General features: G+C 42.0%; 1 protein-coding gene across 4 annotated transcripts in view; it reads left to right on the top strand.

Moving 5' to 3' along the window:
* The window catches only part of A2ml1 (alpha-2-macroglobulin-like 1), a 42,258-nt gene that overhangs the window by 5,728 nt on the left and 14,130 nt on the right, over positions 1 to 22,400 (top strand). For 3 of the 4 annotated variants that reach the window (NM_001431784.1, XM_087658266.1, XM_087658267.1), the window contains 17 exon segments: positions 352 to 436; positions 4,080 to 4,197; positions 5,200 to 5,311; positions 5,572 to 5,681; positions 6,014 to 6,172; positions 7,053 to 7,280; positions 8,099 to 8,153; positions 8,912 to 9,057; positions 9,604 to 9,753; positions 14,237 to 14,407; positions 15,105 to 15,264; positions 16,476 to 16,578; positions 17,034 to 17,262; positions 17,908 to 18,037; positions 20,234 to 20,352; positions 21,044 to 21,095; positions 22,174 to 22,257. In NM_001431784.1, coding sequence (NP_001418713.1) covers positions 352 to 436; positions 4,080 to 4,197; positions 5,200 to 5,311; positions 5,572 to 5,681; positions 6,014 to 6,172; positions 7,053 to 7,280; positions 8,099 to 8,153; positions 8,912 to 9,057; positions 9,604 to 9,753; positions 14,237 to 14,407; positions 15,105 to 15,264; positions 16,476 to 16,578; positions 17,034 to 17,262; positions 17,908 to 18,037; positions 20,234 to 20,352; positions 21,044 to 21,095; positions 22,174 to 22,257 — 2,211 coding nt within the window. 4 annotated transcript variants of the gene reach the window in all.

The raw sequence follows: 22,400 nt of genomic DNA, 5'->3' as shown, positions 1-22,400 counted from the left end.
AATTCAGGTAGTCTCCTAGAAAAGATCTAGGAGATTAAAATATAACAGTGGGTGATTCTTTTTAGGCTAAAGAAATAAATACACCACTACTACCACCACTACTACCACTATCACCATCACCACCACCACCACCACCACCACCATCACTACCATTACCACCACCACCACCACTACCAGCAGCAGCAGCAGCAGCAACAACAACAGAAACAATAAACTGACCTTTAATGAGGGACTTTCACAGATACATGGAAACAGTTTGCTATAGTTGCTGTAGCTTTGCTTTCCAACTTTGTCAGCTGACGCGTGGGTTTTTTGTTGGTTTGTTTGTTTGTTTGTATGTTTTGTTTTCAGTATTGCCCAGATTTGAAGTTGAGCTTACTGCTCCAGAGACCATAACTATCGCAGACAATCAGTTTCCAGTGGTTATGTGTGCAAAGTAAGTGTATATTCATTTATCCCCCCAGGGTAAAATCACCTTAAGCTTCACCATAGAACTTTATTTATACACCTATATTAAAATTATTGTAGACATTTTGAAATGTTAGAAAATTCTAAAGAAAAACATAGTAACGAAACTCCAGTGCATTCTACCAATTGCTAACACATTGTAGCTGATTTCCACCTTGTGCTTTCTGAATTTTTTCTCTGGTTATATTTATTCTTTTCTGTCCATTCTATCTAATATTTAAAAATGCGTGACTCCATATTTTTCTAGCCTTTCTATCAATTCCAATTCCATACCTTGTAAGTAAATCTTCTTAGGAAAATAGGGGTTTTACTTACTGTTCTATGATATAACATGTAATCTATCACATTGTGTTTCTAGTAATTGGTACATTTGTAGTAGAGCTCGTCTGTCAAACTGTATAGTAGCCTGATTTAGAACTGGATTGTTTACTTAAGAAACATTTCCCTAAGGGGAATGGCCAAGTCAAAACATAGATTCTTCTAGTCTTTAAAATGCCATGTTGTTCCCCCTAACTCCAGAAACTGTTATGAAGGGACTGGCTTCACTAGATCTTTACCATCATCAAGTGTTCTCACTTAAAACCAGAAAATATATTATAATATATTATTGTGTTATAGTATATTATATAATTATAGAAATTAATTATAGAAATTATAACATTATAATTTAGTTTGAATTTATCTGAGTCCCTTAACATAAAAACATCCTACCTGATCTTGGCAGCGTTTATCTTCTATTTGAAAAATTATTTCTGATGCCCTTTATCCTTTTTGTGAAATCTTTTCTTTTTTTTATTGGATATCTTTCTTTATTTACATTTCAAATGTTATTCCCTTTCCCAGTTTCCTGTCCATAAGCCCCCTGTCCACTCCCCCACCGTAAGAGTGTCCCATGCATACCCCTTACCACCCATGCACACCGCTTCCCCACCACCACCCCCGACATTCCCCTGCACTGGAGGTCCAGCCTTGGCAGGACCAAGGGGTTCCCCTTCCACTGGTGCCCAACAAGGCTATTCTCTACTACATATGCAGCTGGAGCCCTGCATCAATCCATGTATAGTCTCTTGGTAGTGGTTTAATCCCTGGAAGTTCTGGTTGGTTGGCATTGTTGTTCTTATGGAGTTGCAGGCCCCTTCAGCTCTTTCAATCCTTGCTCTAATTCCCCCAAAGGGGGTCCTGTTCCCAGTTCAGTTGTTTGCTGCTAGCATTGACCTCTGTATTGGACATGCTCTGGTTGTATCTCTCAGGAGAGATCTATATCTGGTTCCTGTCAGTATGCACTTCTTAGCTTCATCAATCTTATCTAGTTTTGGTGGCTGTATATATATGGGCCACATGTGGAGCAGGCTCTGAATGGCCTTGTGATATCTTTCCAAAAATGTGTAACAATAATTTGAAACTATTTACTAGGTGACAGCTACAAAAATTATTCTCACGATGCCATGAGATAGGAGCTGTTATCATCTCAGTTTTATAGAGAACGATCAGCTGTAAGAACTGGGACAACACCAGGCACGTGGGTCTTCTGAGTGGACAGTTATCCCTGGGCAGCTTGGTGCCGTTCTTGACAAACACCTGTTGAGAGCTGTGGGATGCCTTAACAGATGACATTTAAACACTGACCTTTGAACATTTCTTAATATACGGAAGCAGCAGTCTGTAAAGGGTTACCTGGGAAACGTGACCGGAGGCAGGAGGGGGGTCTTCATGATCTCCCCGAGAATCTTGAAATCAGTCTGTCTCTCTCAGAGAAGGATCAGACATTTCTCTGAGTTTCAGGGTAGAGTAGCTGAATGTGTCCAATATATTTGAGATCATAGATAATCTGTGCTGAAATGCTGGGATAGATAATATAAAGATGAAGAAATCCAAGATCCGAAGGGTTTCATTAGAGAACCCTTCTACAAACCAAGAACCCACATTATCATTAAATGTGCAAAAAAAAAAAAAAAAGCAACCAAACTGAACACTGGAGAGCCCACTGTCTTTTCTTGGGTTATCCTGAAAACACATGCAGACCAAATGTTAACACAGTTTATTCTGACTTCTTGAAACCTCCTTAACATAGGTGCCAGAGGGATGAATAAGAAGCCAGCACCTTGGCTGGAGAGATGGCTCAGTGGTTAAGAGCTGGCTGTTCTTCCAGAGGTCCTGAGTTCAATTCCCAGCAACCACATGGTGGCTCACAGCCATCCATAGTGGAATCTGATGCCCTCTTCTGGTATTCAGGTGTACATGCAGACAGAGCACCTGTACATAAATGTGTGACGTTGTGTGACGTTGTGTGACGTTGTGTGGCGTTAGTAGTTTTGATGTGGTCTGAATGTCTGACAGTGCAACCGCTGAGGTGAAGAGTGCTAGGTCAGCTGCCCACACTTTCCTCTCGTCTGCAGATTTAGTTTGGAACCATTAGAAAAAGCAGTGGCAAGCCAGGTTATATCAGCAATCTCGGGAATGAGTAGGTTTTTAAGAGTGAAGACAGAATATTGACCCACAATTATCTCATCATCTACTAAAAGTCGCCCAGATCACAACAATGAGAAGGACATTCTGTCTCAAACAAAGATGGTGACCTACACTCCAAAGCCGTATGCTAACCTGTAAAGAATCTTACTTTATAAACAAAAGCCAGAAGAGTAGCCATTGGGAAGAGCACTGTTAGCCCAGCATTGGTCTGGCCTCTATTTCACCTGTGTTAAAAATCAAAACTCGTGGATGGTTTTAGTGACATAGGCTGGTTTGAAATCTCACAAGCACAGAGCACATTAGCAGGACGGATGGCGCAAACGTGGCAGAGGTGAATGACTTTGACCTTTGTTTCCCGGAAACGCAATGTGGAGAAGTGAGTTACTTCTCAGTTTTGTAACCAAAATTACTAGAGGGAAAAAAATAAGTTAAATGTTGCATTAAGCATAGGACCAACACCAGTGCTGGACAGTTATTGAAAGGGCATTGTACTCTTCGAACTTAAAACACTCCGTTTTATTATACGCAAATTTTGCTCTTGTCGCTAATTTTATAAATAAAGTCAAAATAATCCTCAAATTATAAAAACAAACGAAGAACATAATGCCTGGTTTTGCTTTGGACTTTAAGAAAAAAAGGTAGTGTGCTTTAGCAGGAGAAAAGCTGTGAATGCAATGTTGGCGTCTGCATACACTTGATGTCAACACATCTAATGCGTTTTTATGTTAGATGGCAGTAAAATAAGAATAAGGTTTAAAATACTGGTCTGGAAAGACTTCAACATCCAGAATCATCAAGTTTTACCTATGTACACATGCGTTTACTAACAAAACCAGCTCATTTTCCAACACTTTTAACAAATTATGTCTATCTCAAAGTTTTGCTCATTAAGTTTTTCTCCACTGATATATTGATCATCTAAAATTAAATGAAATTGAACTTTGTTTTCTTTTTTAAACCAGCTAGATCCTCTTCATAAATTAAATGTCTAATTTCACCTGAACTCTGTGGGAGAAAATAGCCCTAAAGGCAGTTAGATGGAAACACCCGGTTTCTAGACTTCATATACGATTTCTGGTGAGGCCAGTAATTGTCACTACGATGTTGCCCATCTGTAATCACAGTGCTCCTTTTCCCACTAGGTACATCTATGGCCAACCTGTGCGTGGAAAAGCCCAGATCAAAGTGTGCAGAGAGCTCTTCTCCCCGGGGTATTGTGAGAGCAACGAGAATGAAATCTGCGAGCAGTTCACTCTGCAGGTGCGGACCACGGGCTTACTCTGGAGGGAACTCCTCACAGGGACTTAAGGCCACCTCTAAAAAGGATTCCCAGCACTGTTATTGTGTGGCTAGTGGGGGTGAGAGCTAAGTCAGGGGAGGAACATGAAGATCATGGTTCACCCAGTTCCTCGACTTCCGGGTGCTTTTGCCCGTTAGAAGTTTAGACCTGCAGAGTTGCTCATCGGCTTCCTAAATTCTGTACTATCTGGGTGGTCTCCACAGTCTTTCCTTGGAGAATCCTTCCTCACGCAGCTCATTCAGAGACACCGCAACCCAGAATGCTCTGTGTTCGTTGTTCCAGACTTCCGGTCTCCTTCATTCTAAATCCCAGCTTTGAACGCCTCACCTAGTCTACTGGGCTTTATCTTTATGAATATTTTTTTTCTGCGTGTCTATAAGTCACTGGTTTTAATTTTATCTTTTTAAATTCTCTTTTAAGGGTTTTTTTTTAATTCACGCATATGCCTACATGATACCTAGTGCAAGTGATAGCGAGGTCCAAAGGAATGAGCGTGTCCTTCCGATGTTTAAAATTTGAAGTTAGTGCATTTTTCTTATTTTAAATATAACTAAATGTACAGTTTTCTAGTTATTGTTGTAAGTAGCGAAAACGTACTTTTTCCCTATTTCAAATAGCAGACCTTAACAGCCGCAGACTTCAACGTGCTTCATCTAAGAGCATTGGTCCGTCTGTTGTTAGTGTTTCTCCAAGGGCTTAAATTCTTATTCTCAGGAGATCGTTAGCTTTATCCGCAGCCTTTAACTGTTTCATGCCTACCCTACTTTCAGGAGAAGCATAGATATCCCCTTCTCTGATGGAAGTCTCCCGGCTTTAACTCTTTGTTTTCTTCCATTCAATATCTCAGCGAGGGGAAATCTGGGTACACAAGGGCGGAAGACTTTCGTATTGACAAAGTCCCATGAGTCCCATGAGCCTCTTGGGTCGCTAACTTTTCCATTCCACCTCTGCTTATTTTTCAGCTGGAAGATGGCTGTGCTTCTTACATTGTCAATACGAAAGTCTTCCAGCTGTACCGCTCTGGGTTGTTCATGACGTTGAATATCAACGGAGTCATTACAGAATCTGGAACAGGTAACGATTGTATCTTACAGGCAACTTCCTCCCACTGAGGGGAAAAATATGAAGTTAGCAACATCAATTATTAATTACGAATTAGTTGTCCGTCACTGTGGTAAAATGAAGCCTCTTTAAAGGTGGCTTTTGTGGGGAGTGGAGGGATTGAATCCGTATCCTCACAGATCCTGAGGATACCAGGATGCATGCCCCGCCCTGAGGGTGTTGGTTCAAATAGTGAATTTCTTCCTGACGCTCTGTTTCATCATTTCTTACAGGTGTACAGATCAGTAAGACACACTCAGTTTTTATCACCTCAGTGCTTGGCACTGTCAGCTTCGAGAACATGGACTCTTTCTACAGGAGAGGGATCCCTTATTTTGGAACTGTAGGTTTGATGGGTACTTTTAAAGAAACCTCTCTGGTTTTCTCCATTCATCCCTTGAAATCTTCTAGACACTTTCATTCTAGGCTCACAAGCCAATTTTAATATCATTATGATGTCTGGTTTGCTTGGAAAGTTCTAGGGCTAACAGAAACCAATGTGTAAGGCAGCAGCTTCTCCTGCTTTATGTGTAAACACATATGCACAATTAGTACAGTTGATAGATATTTCTATTCACTGAAATTTCTGTTAAATCACTATCATGGATTAAAAATTCCTTGTAGAAATTCAGAGTTTCATGTTCTAAGAATATTAACACTTCTGCTTTTCTACAGCTTAAATTTTCTGGCCCCAATAACACACCGATGGTGAACAAGCTTTTGCAACTGGAGCTCGATGGCAAACCTCTAGGGAATTACACCACAGATGAGAAGGGGGAAGCTCAATTTTCCATTAACACTTCAGAGATATTCGAGGCACAGATGAGCTTAAAAGTAAGACATCCAAGGGCTGGCAGAGACCGTCAAGAATTCCACTGTAGCCCCAATGCTAGGGACCTGGAACATAGAAGGCTCTTAGATAGTAGCATCTTTTCTGTGACTTGCTTGCCCATTCAGTACTCAGTGAGAGCAGAGTTCAGAAGATGAGATGCTACCACTCTCTCACAGCGACTATTGTGACCAGTATGTCTTCTGTGGAAGTAGGACGTAGAATGTAAGAAAATCGGCCTTCTCCCTTACATCACCCTGTGCATAGAGATTTCTTTTCTGAGCCTTCCACAGAAGTTCGCAGTTCAACAGTTTGTCATGGCTTGCGTGCAGGTGAAGGATACAGAACTTAACTCTAATTCTCTGACTGTAATTAAAAGCAAAAATCCAAAGTATTTTTGGTCATTAAGTGTCCTTGTAGCACTCAGGACGCTGAGACAGGAGGATCTTGAGTTGCAGGTCATACTGGGATACATAGCCAATCACCCTCCTCACACACACACATACCCCAGCTCACACACACAGAATAAAAAAACATAACAATTCACTCTTAGTCCAGTCAGACAGTCCCATAACAAGGTCACTGTGAATGTATATATATACATATATATATATATATATGAAAGAGAGAATGATATTATTATCTCACTTTGTGCGAGTCAGTTCTCTCTTTCCCACCACAATGGTCCTGAGAATCAAACTTGGGTGGTGAGGCTTGGTGGTAAGCGCCCCCACATGGTGAGCTGCCCCACCAGCCTCCGCCATAACAGCTGTGAGCTAGGTTCCTTCCTGGTTGGAAGAGATGACCAGTCTTGTGTTAGGTAGTAATCCCTGTCTTAGAGGTGCCCATTGTTCTAAAGCCTTTCCTTTGCTTCTGTCCTGCCAGGCCACATATGTCCGACCTAGAAGCTGCCATCGTTCCAGCTGGTTGGACCCTGAGTATTTGGACGCCTACTTCTCAGCCTCACGTTTTTACTCCCAGACCAGCAGCTTCATGAAGATCATTCTCGAGCCAAAGCCGCTTCCGTGCGACCAAGAGAAGATGGTCTCAGTGCTTTACTCCCTAAACCCCGAGGTTTACAAGGAGGCCTCAAAAGTGACCTTCTTTTATTTGGTAAGCTTCAGCTGGTGGATCTGTCTAATCCGCACAGCACAGTTTAGGGGATGTCACCTGTCAGACCTTGTCAATCTAAGTGAGCTCCACCTACCCACTTTGCTGTTGAGTACCCCTGGCTCCATGAAGAACACGGGAACATGCTTGCAAAATGATCCCAGCCAATCTGAGCTCCCCTTAGACTGAGGTATTTGCTTCTTCAGTCGTTCCGTTGTACTTCACATCAGATGTTTATGACCGTGTGTGAAGGGTTAAGTAACATAGAAAGCTCAAAAGCATGAGTAGAAAAGGAATCTGTTCTCATTCCCTCTCGCAGAGGCTCCCGGGAGAGTGAAAACAGACTTGGAAATTAAGGCATTCCTACTTCCACCCCTCCACTCTCTCCTAGTCCCCAAGTACACGTGTCCTCCTTGAACACATTGTCCAGACGCTCTAAGCTCTGGTGCTCTCAGCTGTATATTCCTAACTGGAAACATTAGTGGGATCATTTAGACTCACCAAAATGGAACAGTAAGTAGGCCTGAGGCACTGACAGAGTTCCATGCACGTGGAGTCATCTCGTCGGCCTTACGGGCATTAACAGCATGAACCAAATGGGTAGATAACAGGCAGGCGAAGTCGCTACCTTTCACATGCATTAGACGGCTTCACAGAGCTTTGAGTTTTTTCCCTGTTCTGGCCCAATATGTGTGAATCCGCATAATATTCGTTTGTGGAAGCTACCTTGTTACAGGACAGAATGGGCACCAGATTAGCCTGTGAGGACATGGTATGATGTAAGTTCAATGCTCACACTGGGTCTTCTCTGTCTGGCACAGGTGATGGTGAGAGGAAGCATCTTCCTCAGTGGACAGACAGAAGTCAAAGTTCAAGGTGGATACAATGCACTTGCTTTGGAATACATGCCTTATCTCTGTGCTTTCTCCAAGTTAGGATGAGCCCTTGTTACCACAAGAAGTTGGAGGGCAGTAGGTAGCATGGCCTGAGGGAACACTGAGTAGTTTGAATTGCTACCTTTCTATCACTGCTCTAGTTCGCTTTCTATCACTGTGATAAACCCTAGCCAAAGGCAACTTCAGGAAAAAAGGATTTATTCCATCTTGTACTTCAGGTCACGGAGGGAAGTCGGGAGCAGGAATTCAAGGCAGGAACCTGGAGGCAGGAACTGGAGCAGAAACCGTGGAGGAGCACTGCTAACTGGCTTGCTCTCGATGGCTTGCCCAGCTTGCTTTCTTATATGCCCTAAGTCCTCCTGTCCAGGAGTGGCACAACCCACAGACAAGGCTGCATTCATCATTAGTCAAGAAAAGGCCCCGATAGACATGCCTGTGGGCCAATTAGATGAAGGCAGTTCCATAATTGAAGTTTCCTCTTCCCAGCTGACTCTAGTTGGTGTCAAGTTGACAAAATTTACCTGGACCCATCAGTTAATCCTGTGCATCATGGAAAAGTGATGTCTAAGGCGGTCCTACGTAGTATCTTCATCTGTGTATAAGTCCCCACTTCGCCTGCGTCTGAGCAAGGCCCGGCTCTATTTTTCAATCCACATGCCATTTCCCTTCATCTAAGCCAACCCAGAGAGACAATCGAGCGCCAGGACTGTGTCATCTGTGACCTGCCTGTTTCCACAGCCCAGAATGGAAACTTCTCCTTCCCAATCATCGTCACTGCTGATCTGGCGCCAGCAGCTGACCTGTTTGTCTACACCCTCCACCCCAGCGGGGAAATCGTTGCAGATAGTGTCAAGCTCCAGACTGAGAAGTGCTTTAAAAACAAGGTGATGTTTCCCTTACCAGCAGGGTGGCCATTTTGCTTCCTGCTACCTCCTTTTTAAGGTTCGTGCTTACATGAACTTGTTTATTTGGTGTGTATGTGTGTGCCCATGCACACATGTATGCATGCGTGCTCTCGGGGTGAATGTGTTAAGAGCAGAGGACAGTTTGCAGGACTCCATTCTCTCCTGCCACCATGCGGGTTGGATAGACCTTAAACTGTGAGCCCTGATAGCAAGCATTCTCAACCACTGTGCTGTCCTCCAGCCCTGTCTCTATCTGCGCCCCCTCCCCTCCAATCTTCACACAGTAATCTTACAGTTAAATTACTGAAGAATGAGAGTCACAAAGAATTGTCTTGCTGACACCTGGTCATTGGAAGCTAGGGGATTTGGGGAGAGTGAAAAATATTCCCACAAGGAGCTGAGAATAGGCAGGAAAATGTACGTATAGAAGTCAGTCAGGATTTGTTTGGGAAAGGCTGGATTTATTCAAGTTTTCTTCACGTGTAATTGGCTCTACCCCTCATTATTTTCCTTTCTCCACTTCAGGTTAGCATAAAGTTCTCAAAGGAGCAGGACCTACCCGGCTCTAACACCAGCCTTCATCTTCAAGCGGCCCCTGGCTCCTTCTGTGCCCTGCGAGCGGTGGACAAAAGTGCCCTTCTACTGAACCACGGACAAGAAATGACACCAGAGAGTGTAAGCAGCATTGTTTCTTGGTGTTCCCGAGCTGTGTGGCTGCAAGCCCTGCCCTTCCTTGCATGCTTTTATCTGAGGTGGAACATGTTGAAAACATCAAGCCTTTGTTTCATCCTCAGTCATTAGCATGGGTTATTAAGTAAGTGAGTTTTCTGCTTGGCATTCACAGCAGTACAGAACTCTATACATAATTATAACGGGTTAAGAATTCTATATGTCACTTGACCTTTTTCCCTTACTGTTTTTAATATTCTTCCTTTGTTTTGTTCATTTGGTGTTTTGACTGTTATGTGACAGGAGGAATTACTTTTCTGGTTCAATCTATTTGGAGTTCTGTAGGCTTCTTGTATGTTTGTGGGCATCTCTTTCTTTAGGTTGGGGAAGTTTTCTTCTATGATTTTGTTGAAGATGTTTCCTGGCCTTTTAAGTTGGGAGCCTTCACTCTCTTCTATACCTATTATCCTTATGTTTGATCTTCTTACTGTGTCCTGGATTTCCTGGATATTTGAGGATAGGAGCTTTTTCCGTTTTATATTATCTTTGACAGTTGTGTCAATGTTTTCAAAAAAAGAAGTGGGTAATATAATAATAAATTTCAGCTTTTTGTGATGTTCAAAAAAAGAATTATAAAACAATATGATATTTTAAAATCATAGTGAGGGCCTTTTGTTTTTTTTTTTTGTTGTTGTTGTTTTTTTTAAGTTGGTCTCTATGTTCTTTGACAATGCCCAATTATGTTTTTGACATTAACTAATCTACTGGCCCAGGATGACCCAGGCCTGACTTTACTTTTTTTGTACCAGCCTTGCAAACTGATTTTTTTCCAGAAAGCCCTCATTCCTTGAATATGAGATATTTATCTAGTTCATCTTTTTTTAAATAAAATATATCCAGTTGACATGTGATCTCTGTTCAAGAGACACAAGACACTGCCCTTATCCTGGACTACATTTCTTTTTAGTCTGTGTATTTCTTGGTTTTACAGTCCACTGGGTTTTCTTTTCCTATGTCAGTCCAACAGTTTGAATGACAGAGATTAATTTTTGGTAGGAATCAACTCCTTTGACAGGTACCCCAACTTGATATATCTCAACTCTGGGGCCACTTGCACTTCTAGTTGATTTTCAATATCCACATTCTAACTTCTCTGGCTCAAGGAGAGAAAGCTAACTGGTATTTTTACTGTAATTACATGGAATTTACAAATTCACCCCTGTGCGGCCCCCTAATGGGGGAATATTCCAATTGGAAATTTTAAAATGGCTTTTTAAAAAATAATTTTTCCAAGTATAATTTTTCTGTTACTCATGAATTACATTTTAAACATTTTTCTTATGTAAACTTTTTATTTGTTCACAAGTGTGTCATAATAACTCTGTTGCTGTTGTAAACAAGGTTTTCTTCCACTATTTATTCTATTGTTATTCCTGAACCCAGCAGCTGTTTTGCACAATAATTTACATTTTGCTAACTTGCTAAATTCCTTGGTTAGTTGAATTATATTTTTCACTGATTCTCTGTTTCCATGTATTACAATGTTGCCATCAAATAGAAAGTTTTCTTTTCCTTAGCCTCCCTTCCCTCCCCCCTTCCTCCCTCTCACCTCCCTCCTCCCTCCTTCCCTTTCTTGCTCCCTTCCTTCCTCTATCCCTATCTGTCCTCCTTCCCCCTTCCTTCCTTCCTCCTTTCCTTCCTCGCTGCCTTCCTTCATCCCTATCTCTCCTCCCTCCCCTCCTCCCTCCTCCTCCCACTTGCTCCCTTCCTTTTCATTCCATGCCTCTGTTTTCTCCTTGCCTGATTGCAGTGTAGAACCGCACTGTGGAAAGTGGCCTCCTTGCCTTGTCCTAGCCTTAGTAGAAAGAGAGGAACATGAGCTCCTGGTGACCTGCGAATAACAGTCTCGTAACCACTTCCTGTGCTTGTTTTATAAATGTTGGCTCTTTAAGTACTGTTTCTCGATTGGTGCTAGCTCTGCTACATTTCTTAAGAGATTACGATTTATTATTTTATGTATATGAATGCTTTGTCTGCATATACATCTATGCATGCTGGAAATCGAAGCCAGGTTCTTTGGAAGAGCAGAGGCTCCTAACCTGCCTCTGCCTCTAAGTGCTGAAACTAAAGGTCTAAGCCTCATGCATAGCAATGAAATTTTATTATAGTGACTTTCTCAAGAATAATATAGCTTCACTTTTTTCTTGTTTAACCTTGAAACCCAGCCAGTCATTCTAAGTAATAGCCAGGGACCCTGGCCAGTGACCAGCTCCACAGCCAGTAGTCTTGACCGTTCCCTTCCTCTCACTGTAAAGTTGCATCCTTCCTTCCTTGGAAGAGCACATCCTGCTTACAGCCATGTTTCTCTATCGCCCCCTGAGCTATCCCACTTTCCAGACATCTTTCAGTGACATAAAGTGTATTCTCTGCTAGCTTCCTCAGTAGGGCACAAGAATTCCATCACATCTTCATACTTAGAATCATTTTTCTAAAGCCTCGATATAGAAGATGAGTGAACTCCTGTAATGTCAGCGCTTGGGAGGTACAGGCAGGAGGATCAGGAGTGGAGAGCCAACCTCAGATGCTTGAGACCTGTTTTTAAAAAAACAAAAAAAAAATAAAAAATAAAACAAAACAAAAAAGCCCAAAAAACAAAAACAGGGCTGAAGCAATGGCTCAGTGGTGAAGAGCACTGGCTGTTCTTCCAGAGGTTCTGAGTTCAATTCCCAGAAACTGCATGGTGACTCATAGCCATCTGTAATCGGATCCAATGCCTTCTTCCAGTGTGTCTGAATTAATTGAATAAATAAATATTTTTAAAACCAAAGCTAACAACAAACAAAACCTTTTAAAAGTAAAGAACAATGACTTGATACATGGAAGACAGGTTATGGGACTATTAAATTTGGGACTTGTGTTTTTCTTGAAAACCCTGCTCCTTTGTACCTTACTGTGAACATTTTTTAAAGGAATTATGCTGTCAGACTAAGTCTCTCTGGGAGGCCATTTGACCTTCTTGTCTGGAAGCCTTGGAGGGTTTTTTCCTCCTTTATATTTAAACTAAGATATCTCTCAGGATTTATTGTGTGGGAGAAAAATCCAAAGCTTAGTCTGCACTATAACTTAAAAATTAAGCCTTTTGACTTCTTCCCTTTCTTAAAAAATTTCATCCACGTTAGCTCATTTTCACATGCACTCAAACTCTCAAGTTTGCCTGTGACCTGCTTCGATTCTTTCTCTTTTTTTCTTTTGTTTTCCATTTCTCTTCTAGAAGCTGGGTGTGCTGGGTGTGGTGATCACATCTGTAATCTCTTTGCCTTGGGGGGCAGATACAGGGAAATCAGGAGTTCAAAGCCAAGAGCCCCTGCCTCAACAAACAAACAAACAATGGCTGGTTCCTGTCTGTCATTTTTCTCTTGGGGTCTTTACCCCCTTAAAGTTCATTTCTGATGTGTTCGTCTTCGGAGTTCGTTCTCAATCATTTCTTCCTTGGATTTGCCCATTTTCATACTTTCTTCGTTGAATTTCCGCTTCATGATCTCTTGAAATACCGTGCATGTCCATTTGCGAAGACTCCCTTTACTCCGAATTATCTAAGCAATGCTCTCCTCTTGTTAGTTGATTAATTGGCCTGAGGAGTTTCATTAACTAAAGTGTGTCCTCTGTTTGATCCTGTCACACCTTCCCCTCCCTCAAGCACCATCTCCAAGGGTCCGGAATCTCCTCCATTGACACCGTTTCCCCCACACCAGGCATGTGTTTGAGTGAACGGAAGCCACCCCTCCATTTCAAGCTCTTCCCTCTCACTGGGAGCTAATGTGTCAGGAGAAGATGGTTCCTATTTTAACAGGAGTTGTTGGAGTGTTTTTACATGGAATGAATTTGGTTTGTTCTTCTTCTAATGCCTTCATGTGGTTCTCCTCCTGTGCATGTTAAGCTTTCCTTCAGTTTTACATATTCTCAACTTTTCTAGCAGTCTTCGAGAACATGGTACCCATGAATCTACCAACGTCGGAAAAGATTCCAGGAAGATTCACTGTCCCTTCTAACTGTAAAAGTATAAGTTGTTGATCTCACTCCTGGTTCACTTTTTGATTGGTTGCACACAGTACTGGGCATCATAAGAACGGTTCCCTATGAATATATAAAGTATTTTGCCACTTGTTCATTAATACGTAGATTCAGGCAGCTGACATCATCCTCCGGTTCTAAAAACTCCACTACTATAACTTGAGACAGTTATCTGTGTGCTAGGCTTTGGAACAGCTGAGAGTTCTCCACGACCTTTCTTATTTGCTATCCCCAAATCTACCCTATGAGCCAGAAGAGTTTGCGAATAACATTGACTACACAAAACAATATTGGTCTCCTCATTTGAATTTTTGGAAAGGTGACTCAGCAGTAAACGGTTGCGACACAAACTTTTTCCAATCTTATAATTATGCAAGGAGGGCTTCAAGTCACCGAGGACCGTGTACTCATCTCCTAGGTGTACAACATGCTCCCGTACGTCCATCAATATGGCTATTTCTACAATGGTCTCAACTTGGATGATGAGAGAGCTGACCCATGCATCCCTCAGAAGGACTTGTTCCACAATGGGCTGTATTATAAACCTACAAGCAATGTTTGGGATGGAGACCTCTCTAATCTTGTCAGGGTAAGATCACAGAGGAGTCTGTAAAACATTTCCTCTTGTAGCTTTAGTGGTCATGACCCCGTCTCTCTCACACTACAGATCCTTTCTATACCGTGCTGACAGTATACTCTTTTGAAAAGAGATGTTAATCCTGTTGGCTTTTTTTTTTTTTTTGCATTTTGCTAAAACTAGGTTATATAGCTAGAATCATGGGAACCCTGAGGAGATGGTATTCGATTTCTTGCAATATATCTTATGTGTCAATAGTTAAGCCAAGAAGATAACTTACATTCTTTATTCCACATAATTGGAGACTGACAGCTACACATGCTCAGGGGCCATGCAAGCATCCTTATGATCAGAATCACTGTGGATGGAGAAGAGGACACTGAATCAGACAGGCTTTAGTTCAAGTCCCAGTTCTGATTAACACACGTGAACTGTATAGACATGCATGTGCATGTGAGCATGCATGTTTGCTGTTAAGACAGTGATGGTGCTGGTTTCTTGTATTCCCTTAAGCATAAATGGAAAAATGGAAATATTAGCCCATTAATAATAAGAAAAATAGTGGTTATCGGAGACTCGATGTCTGTGATCCTGAATCCTGGCTGCACAGAAAATACGCATAGTTATTGTGTGGTTATTATGACTGTAGCCCTCTCATAATTCACTCTAGAAAGGAATGTATAATTTTTTTTGTGTCTTCCTCTGAAAGAATATGGCTCTGAAAATCTTTACAAATATCCGTTACCGGAAACCGGAAGTGTGTTCATCCCAGGAAAACCAGCCTTTGCTGAGGACATTCAATGACCCAAATGAACGGATAATGATGTACGGTGGTGGTGGTGGTGGTGGCGCACCAGCTGCTTCTGCCTGTGGGTAATCTAGAGCTTCCCGTCGGAGTGGTATTCATAGAAGTCTTTGGATTGAGCGTTTGTAAGATTAAAAACCATGCAAAACAAGGGCTTATAGATGATTTAGGATGATTCAAAGCAAGAGCTAGACTTTCTGCAGTTCAACGAGACAGGCTGGAAATATTTTTGGTGATAAAGAATAATTAGCTTCTAATATAAAAGGAGGTTCAGGTTTTGTTTTTTTTTTTAAATTTTTGTTTCTTTTTTTTTTCTCTTTTTTTTTCGGAGCTGGGGATCGAACCCAGGGCCTTGTGTTTGCTAGGCACTCGCTCTACCACTGAGCTAAATCCCCAACCCTTAATTTTTGTTTCTTAAGACGGGGTCTTACCCTGTAGCCCAGGTTGGCCTCAAACTTGTTATGTAGCCAAGGATGACCTTGAACGACTGGTTATCCCGACTCCACCTCTCAAATACTGGGGTCTGAGAGCATATGTCACCATGCCCAGCTCAATAGTTACTATTTTAGTGTAAAAACACCAACTGAGCACATTGTATGTAGCCTATAGGGCACTCCTATAGAGGAATGTGTTCTGGAGAATTCCAAGTATTAATGGCGCAAAAAAAGTAAGCAAAAATAATGCCAGTGAGCAGAGTTGGTGGGTGCCAGCATGTCAGTCAAGGGTCAGTGAGGACATTTAAAATTCATCCAGACTTGGCTGTAGGTGATGTGCTGTTTGTTTGTTGTAGCTTTTAAACACATATTGAAATTTGAGCACCGAAATAGTGATAGCTCGATTGAGATTTGAATTTCTCAGCAATTAAGAGCTCACTCATCTAAAGGGACTGGGAGATGGCTCGCTGGGTAAACTGCTGGCTGTGCAGTCGTGAGGACCTGAGTTTGGTCCCTAGTCCCCACAGAAATGCCCGGCATGCCAGTGCACACCTGTTACCCTAGTTCTCAGGAGCAGCGACAGGTAGTCTCCGGGGATCATCGCCTGGCCAGTCTAGTTGACATGTCAAGGTGCAGGCTCAGCGAGACCCTGCCTCAAAACTTAAGACGGAAAAGCAAATAAGGAAGACACCTGAAATCCACCATGGCCTCACAGGTGGTCACACATCATGCACATGCGCACACACATAGCTGAACTAGGCATGTGGCACTGAGGCACAGCACATACATTCGCTCTTTCTACACAGGACACTTCTTTACATCTTTCTCTCTCTCGTTTTAGTTCATGACGCTCCTGACAGCATCAGCCATGCAAAAGTGGCCATCAAAGAGACAGTCAGGACAAACTTCCCCAAGACCTGGCTGTGGAACCTCATCAGCGTGGAGTGAGTTTTATTTTCCCGGCTTCTTAGTTTTTTATCTTAAACATATTTCTCCCCTTTGTGTCTCTATCTATGTTTTTTTTTCTTCTGATTTGTTAACTTTTATTCCTGGGCAATAAAGTAGGGAAGTATTTGTTGTTTACAAAAAGTCGTTCATCTTTCCGTCCCGATACGAGTTTGATCGTTAGTTTGCTTATTTGTTTCAGTAAAGCATTACTTTCCCACCAAGACCTTCACTTCTATAAATTTCATGCAGGTAGCATATGCTACCTCAATTTCTTTAAAAAAAGGTATTTATAGAAATATGGCATTGCTGTGGTTCTATTCTACAGACATCGGATGAGGTCTATGCCTTACCTAAACATTTTCCAAACCGTCAATCACTTTATTTGTGTGTGCTCTGCATGATATTGGGTTCCCACTCACAGATGTGTGTCACCAACAGCCTGTCTTCTCAGTTCCTCAGGCTCAACCAATGTTTCGTTCCTTGTCCCTGATACCATCACCCAGTGGCAGGCCAGCACCTTCTGTGTCAACGGCAATGCTGGGTTCGGCATTTCACCCAAAGTGTCCCTACAAATCTCCCAGCCCTTCTTCATGGAAGTTACCTCACCCTTTTCTGTTGTTCGAAGTGAACAGAGTGACCTCATTGTCACTGTCTTCAACTACCGGACTACATGTGTAGAGGTAGGCCACATCCTTTGATCTGGAAACAAAAATCCAGCAAAGATAAATTATTTATTATTCTTTACACTAAATATCACCATAGTCTCTCTATTAACAAATAAAAACACATACTCAAAGGATGTCATTTCTTTGTATCATCTTAAGAAATAATTATTGAGATTTTTAATTTTATTTTCTGTATGGTATTGTTTTACCTACATGTATATGCACCACATGCATTTCTGAGACCCGCAGATAACAGGAAAGGGCATTAGATGCCTTGAACTGCAGTTATAGACAATTGTGAGCCCCCACATGGGTGCCCAGAACTGAACCCTGGTCCTCTGCAACAGCACCCAGTGCTCTTAACTGCCGAGTGAAGTCTGTGACCCCAGAAACAGTTGTTTTAGATCACAACAATGACATGAAACTTTAGTGAGAAGAAGATTTTGGGATGATGCACAGTCTACCATTCTGTGAGTTCGTGACCAAGTCCTTGTGCATCTTCTCACTTCGCTACGTTAAAATAGGGAGGATCTTCTCAAGATGATGCACAGCAGCTTCTTCTTTGAAGACAACAAAGAAACCATTGTGCAATAAGTCGTAGAATCTAAATCAAAGGGGGGATTTAAAATGCTACCCCTGTGGCCATTATTCCCTTTTTAGATTTCTGTTCAGTTAGAAGCATCTGAGAATTATGAAGCAAGCATCAACACCCAGAGTAACACTGACAGTGAGGTCCTGCCGGCTGGAGAACAGAAAACGTATGTCTGGACCGTTACACCAAAAACACTGGGTAAGCAGATGTGCCAATCTCTCATGGACTGACTACATTTTAGCAACCTCTGTTTTCCTTAGATTTTTTCCAAAACACATAACTTTCTTTGCCATCGTATTTTAGCTGCCTTAATTCATTTCTCTATATTCAAAATTCTTATCACTCAGTTTCTTTATTTAGAGAAGGCTTTGTTTTATTTCTGTGCATGTGCCTGTTATATGTGTTTGTCACCATGCGCATGCAGGCACCCATGGAATCCAGAAGAGGGTGCTCCATTGGAACCTAAATTATAGATGGTTTTGTGTTACGTCATTAGTGCTGGAAACCAAACCCAGGTCTTCTGTAAGAGCAGCAAGTGAAACATTGAGCCCACTCTCCAGCCCTACAGCTCCTTATTATCAATACTCTGTGGAACAGAACTCCATTCATTCACATAGAAATTATAATAAGAGTAAGCCATGGCACAAACACTAATTTGTGTGATTTGTCAACTCCATACATCATACATCTCAAATGAAGATCATGTTTTATTATTATTATTATTATTATTATTAATCATTCCATACATTTACATCTCAAATGATATCCTCTTCCAGGCCATCCCTCCACAACCCCCCATCTCACCTCTGCCATCTCCCCCCTCCCCTTTGCCTCTATGAGGGTGCTCCCCCACCCACCATCTCCCACCCCACTGCTCCAGCATTCCCCTACACTGGGGCATCAAACTTCCACAGGACCAAGGGCCTTCCTACCCATTGACATCAGACAAGACCACCCTCTGCTACATATATATCTAGAACCATGGATCCCTCCCTGTACACTCCTTGGTTGGTGGAGACCATGTTTCTTTAATGCTACCCCAGTTGGTCCTCCATCACAATCATCAGTTATAATAGTCACTAAAATTTTGTTTTTTAACTAAATGTACTAAACAGGCCAGCAGATACCAAAAATACCAATCAGTGGGTGAGGATCAAATACTGAGAACTTTGCTTTAGTGCCTGGCCATTTAGAAAAGTAACTTTAGAAGTCTATGGCTGCTGATATAAAAGAAGGAGAAAGTTTAAAAGTTTAGTGAACCAGAAACTTTTTAAAACTATTTAATACTTATTAAAAATATTTTATTTCACATCCTTTATTCATTGGATTATTACATCAGTGAGAAATATGAGATTCTTTTAAAATATTCAGCTGTGATAGTGATTTACCTCAAACCGTTTTTCTGTTACACTCAAACTTTCTTAATTTTTATGCACTGTACCATCTTCAAATCTCTTACTCTGGAAAGTGAGGAAGAATTCTGCACTCACTGTTGCATTTTTGTGGTGTTCAAATGCTCTGCAAAGCAAAGAAAGAAATAAGCAAAATCCACAACAAAGAAACAGGAACAATACATTGGTTGTGTCTACAGCGCACAGATGATATTACGCCTTGCCAATAAGCTTTACCAATCCTCCAATGTCTGTAAACAGGGACCCAGCAGATCAGTTTTGATTACATACTGTGATACCACAGAAACTGAAATCAACAAATTCCTTGCCAGCACTCAGTTTATATCTGGTGGCCCTTGTGCTGTATTATATTTTACTATTTCTCTTTGATCGTAGGAAACATTAGAAACCCCAGTTATTATCGGGTGCGCTGGTGTTTCTCTTTGATCCTGGGAAACATTAAGAACCAGGAAGGTTGTTGCACACCTTTAGTCCAGCCCTCAGGAGGAAGAGGCTGGCGGATCTCTGTGAACTCTAGGCCTGGTCTATATAGTGAGTCTAGACTAGCCAGGGCTACATTGTGGCACACTATCTCAGAAAAAAAAAAGTAAGGAAGGAGAAGGGATGGGAGGGGAGAGGAGGGAAGGGGAGGGGAGGGGAGGGAAGGGGAGGGGAGGGGAGGGAAGGGAAGGGAACCTGCAGCTTTTTGGTGTTATATTGTTCAATGTCATTCTGTAAACAATGTCAAAGTGGTGGTACAGGTTTATAAGATGTTATCTTTCTTAAAATTTGTTAGTTCTAAGGGAGTGACTGACTAGCTTACTGCAGGGAATCCTGAAAGATGTAGAACAAGACAGGAGAAGAAGCAGATAGTTTGATCTAAACTTTCATGTGATGGTAAAAGTTGACTCATCCCATTCAAGGCCTGATTGACCAACCTGACTTACCTCCCCCTGGAGAAGGAGACACTATCCTGTAGCTTATGCTTGGCAATGTTTTCCAGGTAAAGTGAATATCACTGTAGTGGCTACATCCAAACAGAGTAGTGCCTGCCCAAATGATGCCCATGAGGAGCAAGATGTCAACTGGAAGGACACTGTAGTCAAAACCTTATTGGTAGAGGTATGTAAGTGTGAAATACGAAGTTCTTTCTGCTGGGAAACAGTGTCTAAGAGATAAACTAAAACATGGTTCTTGAAAATGCTTCATTGACTTTGGGCACAAACCTTCCAAGTTGAACAAACTGCATTATCATGCACACATCCTTTCTTTAATGAGTATCAGCCCTGGCTGGGCATGTGGCTCAAAGGGTAAGTACTTTCCTAGCTTGTGCAGAGACCTGGGTTCTGCTCTCGGTATCCCCAAACTCAGGTAACAAATGAAGCCTCACCAAGGACGATGAACCCCCTTGAAACATGCTTTCTTTTTCTTGACTGTCTTCTTGGCCTGCAGCAGCCTGTAGCTGTCCCCAACTGCCATCCTTTCTAACTGACCCTCAAGTCCAAGAGAAAAATCCTTATCTCCCTCTATACTCTGAGCAGTTCCTGTCATCCTCACTAAACAACCAACTGAGCGGTTGAAAGTGTCACTCAGTGACAAGGGTTATCCTTGCACAACCTACGGGAGCAGAAGGCCTGAGGGGTCTGTAGTGTTCAGAGACTTCTACCTAGGAAGGACAGGGACAAAGAATGGCTCACAAGAACAACCATGAGCCAGCCGTACCTGTGAGAACTGATGTTTGTTTTCTTTTCCTTTATGTGGAAAAAATGATCCAACTCATTATTTTGTTCTTTTTTTGTTTACTTTCTAACAGCCTGAAGGTATTGAAAAAGAATCAACCCAAAGTTTCCTTATCTGCCCAAAAGGTAAGAGGGCTCTCCCGGCGATCACTTGGTTCTCGAGAAAGTTGTAAGCATGGCAGGTGCACTTTCTCAGCCTATGCATGAGCCACAAGACACAAGCCAGGAGCCCAGTTGCCATGTGGATACATTTTTAACTTCCCTTGCCGGCTTCACGTCCCATTTTGTCTTTGTTGTATAGTTTTTAGCAAACAAAAACGTATATTTATGAAATGTTGTCCATCTAATGAGATAAGTCCTCTCCTACCTACCTTCTCCATCTTCTATGTTTCGGTCTCTTTGTTCATATAATTGTCTCACAATCTTGGCCAATGGAAAACTCGGGATTTTGTTAGATAACACCAACACAGTGGTTGCTCTTATACTCTTGGTATGAAATAGTCTGTAGATTAACTACTGACCCTCAGTGACCTGATTTGTGGCCATCATGAGTATTGTTTGAGTCAGTTGGTGGTAGCCTGACCTTCAAGTTTACTCACCCTTTGAGCATCCCTTCTGTAAGCTATGAGTCTTGTATCTTCATATTTTTCCATGCACAATTTAAGAACCAAGCTGAGGGGTTGGGGATTTAGCTCAGCGGTAGAGCTCTTGCCTAGCAATCACAAGGCCCTGGGTTCAGTCCCCAGCTCCGAAAAAAAAAGAAAAGAAAAGAGAGAAAAAAAAGAACCAAACTGATAGAAAATTGAGACCACTGTCTAAAGCGAAGTATACATCAATTTCTGTGTGTATTGATATTTTAACTAGCTCAAAATCTGTTTAGTATTTAAATTCTTCATTACATTCATTTGTGTGTGTGCACACACAGGCATGTGTATCTGTGTGTGCTCATGTGTACGTGTATAGACCACTGGGGAATGGAAGTCAAAGGACAACTTGCAGGAGTTGCTTCTCTCCTCCTACCATTGGGTTCCAGGAATTGAACTCAGATCATCAGGCTTGGTGGGACATGCTGTCACCCTCTGCGCCATCTCACTGGCCCAAAGTCGCAATTTCATTTCACCTAATAAGTAAAACTAACTGACGGCCTGCTGCTGCTGCTGCTGTGACTTGAGGAAGGGAGTCTTTGCGGTGTTTTTCCTTTCAGGTACCAAAGCCTCAAAGCAAATAACTCTGGAATTGCCAAACGATGTAGTGGAAGGATCAGCCAGATCTTTTGTCACTTTTGTGGGTGAGTTTAACTTCTGTGTCCTAGTGGTTTTGAAATCATACTTGAGGTGGTCTCTAAAAAATCCTAACACAACAGAATGGAGATGTTTTCATGAGCTCTCAAGGGAGGGAGTGTGTGTAGACCGTCCTTTCTCTCTGTTCCCA

This window comes from Rattus norvegicus, chromosome 4 (assembly GCF_021556685.1).
Source record: "Rattus norvegicus strain SHRSP/BbbUtx chromosome 4, alternate assembly SHRSP_T2T, whole genome shotgun sequence".
In the NCBI taxonomy this organism is placed as follows: Eukaryota; Metazoa; Chordata; class Mammalia; order Rodentia; family Muridae; genus Rattus; species Rattus norvegicus.
Note: the sequence above shows the minus strand (reverse complement) of the source record. Positions and strands in the feature narration are given on the sequence as shown.